Source organism: Tenrec ecaudatus, chromosome X (assembly GCF_050624435.1).
Source record: "Tenrec ecaudatus isolate mTenEca1 chromosome X, mTenEca1.hap1, whole genome shotgun sequence".
NCBI classification, from domain to species: domain Eukaryota; kingdom Metazoa; phylum Chordata; class Mammalia; order Afrosoricida; family Tenrecidae; genus Tenrec; species Tenrec ecaudatus.
This window is the reverse complement of record NC_134548.1, coordinates 149,194,973-149,203,988: the sequence shown is the minus strand read 5'-3', so window position 1 is coordinate 149,203,988 and position 9,016 is coordinate 149,194,973. Positions and strand designations below refer to the sequence as shown.

Below are 9,016 nucleotides of genomic sequence, written 5' to 3'. Positions count from 1 at the left end.
CTCTGCAGCAGATCGGCCCGAGAGCCCTGAGCAGAACAGCGGCAAGCCCGCAAGCCCGAGGGCTCCTAGGAGGCTCGGAACGCCAGCGCTCGCGCCCGCGTCCGCGCCGGCACCCAGCCGGCTCCGCGCGGCGCCGCGCCCCAGCCCCGCCCCGCGACCCGCCGCTCGCTGGCCCCGCCTCCTACTGGCCCCGCCCCGCCCCGGGCCCCGCCCGCCCCGCGCCGCCAAGCCATTCCCGCCCTCGCTCAGCGCCCAGGTAGCTGCGAGGAAACTTTTGCAGCGGCTGGGTGGCCGTCCTCTCCCGCTCCTCTCAGGGCCGCTGCCGGGCTCGCCGCGTCCCAGGAACGCTCTCGCCCGCTGCTGCCACCCCATCTCCCGCGCCCTCGCTCCCCGTGTAGCAGGATGGCCGGCACCGTGCGCACCGCGTGCTTGGCGGTGGCGATGCTGCTCAGCTTGGACTGCCCAGGACAAGCGCAGCCTCCGCCGCCGCCGCCGGACGCCACCTGTCACCAGGTCCGCTCTTTCTTCCAGAGACTGCAGCCCGGCCTCAAGTGGGTGCCGGAGACCCCCGTGCCAGGTGAGGAGGGCTCCCTGGCGTGTCCCTCGCGCCCAGCGGGGCGCCGAGGCGCGCGGTGGCTGACCCCGAATGGGCGCGCTCGGGCCGCGGTCCTGTGCCTGGCCGCCAGACACCGGGCCGGGGTCGCGGGGCTGGGCGGAACCCAACCGACTCCCCTGAGGGTGGGACGAAGGGATGGGGCCCGGGCCCCGCTGTTTGGGGGCCCGCGCTGCTGTCAGGGACACCGCCAGGGGCCAGGGTCGCGAGGTGGCCTGCCCGAGGGCGCCCGTGCCCAGGAAAGGCGGGAAGGGGGTGGGGGAGCGGATTCCTCAGGCCCCGGCGACCTGGCGCCTCCAAGTCCAAGCTGCCTCCTCGGGAAGCGGCCCCCCGCGCGGGCACGTACTTCTCAGAATTGCCGCCTCAGCCGGGGCACAGCGCTGGGCCCCCCTCGCGGCCAGCCCCTGTGCCCTCTGTCCCCCTCGGGGCTGCGGGGTCCAAGTGCAGGCAAAGTTAAAACTGCCTCTCTGAACCTGCATCGGCAGGTAACAGACACGCGGAAGAAACTTTTGAGGTGAAGGGCCCCCCAAATGAGGAGAGCCAAGCTTTCCCTCTCCAAGCCGTGTCCCTTAGCTGATGGACAAAATCGCTGCCCGAGCGCGGCGGCTGGCCCCTGGGAGCAGGCGGACGAAGTGGACATTCTTCTGCCAGGGCGCAGACGCCTTCTTGACAGCATGGGGTGGGAAAGGGAGGTGAGTTTGTAGGTGGAGGAAAGTTTAGGGGCGCCTGCCTTTTGTTCTGCACCCTCGGATCGGGCCGTGAGGTCATATTGGAACCTTAGCCGAGGGCCGCCGTTGTCAACAGATAAATATTAAAGGCCGGGTGTGAGGGACTGTCCCGCGGCGGGGCTCCGAAAAACCTGCAGTAGGATCCAATTAGGACAAGTTGCGACGCTGAAGAGGCGGCCTCGAAGAGCAGTTTTTTCAAACAGGTTATTTTGCCCAAGTGCGCCCGGAAGCCCCCAGCGCCTCTCGGCGATCCAGGCACTCAATGGGACCCGCGTCCCGCGCTGCCCAGGGACCCGCGAGCAGTCAGCCCTCTCTCAGAACCTGGATCCCAGCTCTCAGCAAGTCGGGGAGGCGGGCCTGGTGCCTGGACCAAGTTGTGGACGTGAATGTGCGCCCCGTGGGCGCTGCCAGGGAATGTTCACGGGCAGGGGGTTACCTAGGCAGCCACAGCGCCCTCAGCCTTTTCTTTAGGTGGATCTAAAGAGCCGAGCGAGCCTGCTGTTTTAGTTGCAAAGGTAATTGGTCACCCTTTTGGGGGACTGAAATACATTTGCACATATGTTCAATATTGTTTTGCAGGATTTCATTCCGAGGGGTAAGGGGTGCGGGGCAGAACTACCTCTCTCCACGCGGGCGTGTGCTGGGGCAATCTAGGAATCTGTCCCACGGAGCAGAAACAACAGGTGAAGCTGTGGCCCCGAAAAGTGCCGTGGTAATTAGATTGCTGCGGCCAGAGAAACATGCTTTTTTGTGGATCATGTAAAAAATGGCCCTGGCAGGCCAAAACCCCACAGGATGAATGTATCCGGGGTTGGGGTTGGGGCCACATTGTGCTGATTTGAACCCAGGAAGTAAAGATGGTGCTCCAGGCAAAGAAAAGGCCCAGAGGGAATGCATAGAAACACATTTAGCAACCCCCCTCTAAGCACGCAGCCACCGGAGGCGCTCCCCTCCCCCACTGCCCTCGAGCTCTGGCTGCCTCCCTCTTTGCTGCATCTGTATAAAAAGTATTGGGAGGGCCCACAGACTGTGTCTATGAGATTTGGCCTGGGTTTACCCGCCCCCCGCCCCCCCTCCAGTCACCCCTGCCTAGAGATGGCCACACTTAGGGAACAGGGACTTGTAACAGATTTTGCATTCTGGTGTTTCATAAACTCCATAGGAGAAACTCCTTTCCAAGGGGCTTCACCATATAAACTCAAAAGGCCCCCCCCCCATTCCAAATTTATTTAACAAATGCATCCAGTGGAGGGGGCCTCTGGGGCGGCTTCAAAAACTTCATGGGAAAATTGCTATGATCACTCAATTCTATTTTCCTACAAACTTTGTGAAGGCCCCCCCGCCCCCACAGTGTTGAGCAGCTCCTGCATGGCAGGCGTTCCTCCCAGTATGGTGATGCCCAGGCCCTGCCCCACGTGCTAGTCTAGAGCCTGGATTTTCTGGAGCAGTGTGGATTTCCCATGCTCGGGCCTGGCCCCAAACCACATGCCCCTGGGTTTTTGTAGATAAGGGGAAACCTGGTGATGATCCTCCTGCCCCTGTGCTGAGCGAGCCAGCCAGCAAGCGAGCTCATCAGTAATTCAGAAGAGAGATGATAATGGCAGACTAACTACGAATGGCAAGTGTGTAATTTCAAAGAATAATGTGGAATTTGCTGCTGTCGTTCAGGGGCTGGAAATGGAATGAGAGCTGAAAACTATGTGATAGTTATGAGCCATCGTGATGGCCGCTCCACTCCACTTACCGTTCCTTTCCTAAAGCTCCAGTTTTCAGCCCGGTTCAGTTTGCACGCTCTACTGTATTAAGTTCATTAAAGTATTCTTTGTCCCAGATAAAATGAGCTTTGGCCTCAGTGAGGAGTAATTCTCCAGAAAGTCCTGCCTTACTTAGGGAGGGGATAGCATTTGGGACTGACTGCTGCTAACTTGGGCCACTAGCAGAATTGGTTTAGAGTGGATAAGGTACATTTCTTAGGCTAATATGGATGAGTCTAAGTGGTATTTGAAATCAGCCAGCCTAAAAAATAAATTGTGGTGCTGAAGGACTTACAAAGCGGGGCGCTAGCCTTACTCTGTCACATGTTCCCATTTCTGTTACGGGTGTTCAAAGGCACAGGATAGCCATTTCAAATAGCATGCCCCCCCCCAAAAAAATCTATAGATCTCTCTCTGTCTTTCTTCTTCTTCTTCTTAAGGATTTATAATTTGGAAAGCACCACAGATGGAAACCAGGCCCACAGAGTTAGCATTTGGCAGAAAAATCTATATAACTGACTTTCAGTGCAGCCCTTTTGCCCTTATTTAATTTAGAAAATTTCAGGAAAAAAAGAGCCAATGAGCTCATAAGACTAGCTGTTTATTTTGTTTTGCTTAACCTACCCACAGGCGCAATCAAGAATGGATACAATTTTAGGCAAGGAAAGTGAGCTAGTAATCAGACAATGATGTTTCCAATTGTCTCAAGGGAATGTTACAGAAGTCTGAAAAAAAATTCTCTAAACAAAAATCAAGTGTAATTCACTTTATGAATGCCATACACCATTTTTTGCAGGGGATATTTAGGGGTGGAGGTGGTGGTGGAGGGGGAGGATGGGAATGAGAAAATCAAATAAACCGTGATAGTATTACAACTCCCCAAAGATTGAGGGAGCTTGCCTTCGGAGAGCCTTAGAACATGTGAGAACCAATCCAGAAGGCCAAATGCTTGTATGGGTAAAAGACAACTGTAGAGGCAAAATGTGGAGTTTCTCAAAAGAGGTGAAATGACATAAAAGTAAAAAGCCAAACATTCTTATACAAAAGAGAGAGTTTTTAATTAAAAAAAAGAGGAGGCTTGGCTATCTGCTTCCATAAAGATCACGGCCTTAGAGAAACCCTGTTGAGCAGTTGTACTGTGTGTCACATGGGGTTGCTACGAATTGTAAGCAACTCGAAGGCACACAAGCATATAACCAGGGTCCTATTTGAGACTGAAGAACAAAGAAGGGAAGGGGTTTTCCCTTCTGATATTGCACTAGACATTCAGGTGACTTATTAAAACTTTGAAAAAGTTATCTTATTGTGTGCTAACTTGTAACCATTTAGATGGTTCTTCCAAATGTGGTCTGAATGTATTTCTTTCAACCATCCTGATTATTGGTCGAGAGATGTAATAAGAGGCAGCCATCGATCTGATTGAGGCTGATGATGGGGCGGTGTGGTGGGGGCGAGGGGACTATCCCCAGAGCAGTCTAAGTCTCCTCATGTCTTGGCAGACTCTGTGTTAGGTGCTGGGGGGTGTAGAGAGGACTAAGTCCCAGTTTCTTTTGTCAAGGAGCTCACAGTCTAGTGGGGGGAGCATACAAGTAAACAGGCTTCCCAGGAAACTTGTAGGATTAAACAGGGTGAAAAGGGCTAGAAAATACCTCCAGGAAATTGGCTGAAATGGTTACAATAGCCAGCCTGCACAAGGGAAAAGAACTGAAGAGATGAAGTGGGAGATAGGGAGAAGTCTCTTAATAGGACCGCCATCTTAAAAAGAGTTTTCTTAATTCGTGCAACGAATTCCATTTTGTAAGCATTCGGAAATACAGGCATAAGAAGATTTGGGTGGATGTTAGGTGACACAGATGGTGTCAGTGTGCAATGTGTGTGTGCGTGCGTGCGTGTTCTAATGGGCTGGTCGGCTGTATTCATACTTTTGATGCAGTGCTTTTGAGCATCCTGCCATTTGGTGTTTAGAGTTGCAATGTTTGCTGCTCGCTGTAGCGCTAGCAAAGCCTGCTGATTACCAACCTGGGAGAAAAGAGTCCTGGATTTGTCTAGTGTGAGACAAAACAGAAAATCTGTTTTCTCCATAAATGGCAGTTATCAATGGCCACGCCAGCTTTTGTGTTTGATGCATATACAAAAGCATGGGTCTTAAGAGGTATCTTATTACTCATTTCTAAGAAAATTGAAGATAATCACTTATAACTTGTGCACACGATACATCATTTGGAAAGAATTTCACTGGGGATCATATTGCTCAACTGAAAAGTTCTGGCATGCTGAATTTGTACATTTTTCTGAATGCTTCCTTTTACTCTGATCTCTAGCCTTTTTCTGCATATGGTTATTTGTATGTTTTAGATTATAAACATCTTAAAGGGAAAGTACTGTGATGCAATGTTGGACACAGTGCGAACTGCACCTCCGAGCATCGACAGGAAAATTGGATTTCTACATTATGTAGTTCTCTATGAATTCTCATACGTTCATTCAATGACATGCCCTCTTCCTCATTTTAACAACCTACCTCCAAGTTGTGTGGTACATGATTGGGGTGTGAACAAAATTAGCCCTGTTAGCTGGTGGCTCTTACCATCAGGCAGGGCTTATTCATGTGGAACTCTCAAAGACCAAATTGAAATGAGCAACATTGTTATGACTGGCTTACTGTCATTAAAAATCAACAGTTATTGTAGCACATCAACTGTAGGCCATCTCTTAAATCAGCCCCTCTGAGTTTTAATGTCAGCTAGACCTCTCCCTTATGTTGACATTACCATATTTGGGGATTAAGCTATGCCGCAGGCACAGACCTGTTGAAGGATCTCACAGGGTTCTGTACCTTGGGATCAGAATGGGTGTGGAGACTCCACTCAAAACACCATCCCAAGAGCCAACATTTCGTCTGCCACTAGCTGGGCTTGTGACCCAGTTTAATGTGTTTGGTAATCGAGTGTCTAATGGAGAGTACAGGCAGGAAAAAAAATTCCCCACCCCTCTGCCCATATTTAGCAAATTGTCCGGCTTGAAACTGGATCCCCAGCCCTCCATTAAGAACTGAGCATCCGAAAATAGAGTGCAAGCTCTGAGCCCCAGACTGGCTTTAGAGCAAGCATAAAGTAATGGGACTTTACCTTCTGCTATATCATGACAGGGAGAAAGCAAAAACAAGGAAGGTGAGCATGTCAGCCGAGAGAATGCATTTTGAAATGCTTTGGGGAACCTGATCGTTTCCCTGGAATAATCAAAATAATGACGCTTCCGTTCTGTACCTCAAATGATTCTAATTAAAGATGAATACCCTAGCGCTAATGATTAGAAATGCTCGTTTGCCATTTTTAAAAAGAAAATGAATCAAGTTTGCTTACCAAGGAAGGCATGGTCACTTTTGCCCCTGTTTGAATGTTGCCAGACAAAGACTCATTGGAGAGTTTGTCTTTTTCCTCTTGAGGAAAAAGGAATCAGTGTGAGGCCCACAATGCACTGCGGGTCTTCCGGACAGTGAGTTCCTACTTGTGGCTGCAATTGTCTTTAGGTTCGGGATTAGGAAATCCACTAAGCTCCTTGAAGTATGCTTAATGGGCTCATATCGAGAAATACTGGATAGGAAGGGAGATAACATACAAATAAAAGTGACCATAAGAAAGGACAGGGAAGCCAAAGACATTATGTAAGAAACTGCCCCCCATTCTGTCCCTCTGTTCATCCGTCCGTCCATCCACCATCCAACCATGCATCAGAAAGTTGAAAGAGTCACATTTTTTCAGCAGAAATGATGGTTTTGAGACTATTCTCTATTTTTTCAAGATTCCTGCAAAGAAGCAATATGTATGTATTTTGGACCGAGTAAAAAGGAGGTAACATTTTAGAGTGACAAATTTAATTGGGAAATCAGTTTGTGACTAGAAGATTAGATGTGTTGATTCTGGCAAATTGTTACATCTTCATAATGATCACTGACATTCCTCTTTGACTGTGTTGTCCTGGAGTTTAGGGACCATATTCAGCTTTGTAGCCTCATTGTCTAACACAGTATGGAAGCCTGGTAATAGGTACTTAGTAACTATTTGTAGACTCAGTGAAGGAAATGTATTGACGCAAATAAAATGATCACAAAACGAATAGGCAATTAGTTTATTTATTACTAATATACTAAGACTCAACAACAACAAAACCAACTACTCTTTCAGGTCAAAAATTAGACCTGGGGTTATGTCACTTGGCTTTAATATAAAACTTCCTGGAAGAAATAGACCATGCACATCTTACAAGAGGTAAGTACTTGGGTGCTTGTTTATCGAAATGACTCTCAAGTAGTTTAAAGATAAATGAAAGATACATGCACATGCACATATTTACATAAAACTCGCAAAAACCATCCTCTCTGTCATCTAGTGCATTCCGACTCACTGCAGCCCTACGTTTACATAGGTATATATATTTATCTTTGCTTCACAGAGCTGTGGTATTTAAATTTGTGACAAGAATGCAATTTGGTGCAAGTTACAGAAACCATGTAAGTGTTTTTTTTTTTTCTGTGTCCTGGTATTTTTCTTTTTCTTTTTTGAACCTATGACATAAACCTTCTTAAATGTATATTTAAAAGGACATACCAAATGTAGATTTTTTTTTTTCAGTCATGAAACCTTTATCTGGGGAGAATAAAAGGCCTCATGAGAGTTCCCTTAATTTCTGTAAGCAGCAAGCACACTTTTCAAGTCTGCTGAAAAAACTTTAAATTAGTTGACTAGGGGTGACCAACTGGGAGACTCCTTCAACCAGAGGCCCAAGTAAGAAAGAGGGCGAAAAAGAAAGGAATGCTGTGCCTTTGAAATAAACAACATTCACTTAATTTGTCAAAAGAATGTTTTCTGAAAAAGACACATTCATTCATGAAATGAAAGGGGAAATAGAGGAGAGAAGAAAACAAAAGCAAACAATCCACACTCTGTTGACATACTTTCCTCTCTCATGGTTCCGTGCCTTCTCCTGCAAGCCCCGTCTGGATAATGGTGCTTATAGTATGTGTCAGGGCATCTGGTATTCTCCATGACTTCATGTCAATTTTTGGCTTACATGAGAGAAACCGAGGAAGTGTTGGAGTGACAGATGTAAGGAAGAGATTAAAGACCCTCAGTTATAGAATATACCAGAAAGTTACCTACCATATAATAGACCGAAAGGAATCAGAGGCCATTTGCATGCGGAAATGTGCATATGTGCAGCGATAATGCAGGGGGATGACCCAATTGCATTTGGTTCCTCTGTTTCTTAACGGAATAGACAGGCTTTTTGAAGTACATAGCTTCTTACGAGCCTCTGCCAGGCCTTTATACTACTTGAATGCAGGAGCCATGTTTGATTCATCATGGTGAGTAGAGTGCCTTGTAAAAAGTTTGTAATAAACAACGTTGGGATGTGAGTGTAACAATGAACACCTAAAGACAATCTAGAAGACTTGACTACATTTGAATGGTATTTGGATAACACACAGACTCACTCACTCACTCACTCACTCACTCACTCACTCACTCACTCACTCACAGTATGCCTTCCATTTGTGTGGTGAAAGCCTTGCTATCATATAGTGCATACAAACCCTGCAAGCACTCACTAAATTTCTATAGGTTCTTAATTTTACCAACCTGCATGCACATGTTATATCCTTACCTCTCTGTGTTTTCGCTTTCCTAAAGAATAGCCTAACCATCACTGGGACAAGCTAGGAGGTACAACTTTTCAGAGATGGAGCAAACCATTTGTAACTGGATTGACACCACATCTTGGCATCACAAAATGACCTCGATTAACAGGTTTCCTCATTTCCCTCCAAAGAAAGATGTGGTGCTCTTTAAAGTACTGGCGGCCTACTCATATTGTGAATATGATCCCTTTTGGAGAGCTCTTAATCACACTTCTAGCACTGG

At 47.9% G+C, this 9,016-nt stretch overlaps 1 protein-coding gene across 2 annotated transcripts in view; it reads left to right on the top strand.

Annotated features, from left to right (window-relative positions):
• The first annotated feature begins 224 nt into the window (after positions 1-224).
• The window catches only part of GPC3 (glypican 3), a 444,594-nt gene continuing 435,802 nt past the window's right edge, over positions 225-9,016 (top strand). For both annotated transcript variants that reach the window (XM_075539171.1, XM_075539172.1), the window contains exon 1: positions 225-577. In XM_075539171.1, the coding sequence (XP_075395286.1) occupies positions 403-577 (175 nt within the window). In that variant the 5' untranslated portion in view covers positions 225-402. The remainder of the gene's footprint in view (positions 578-9,016) is intronic.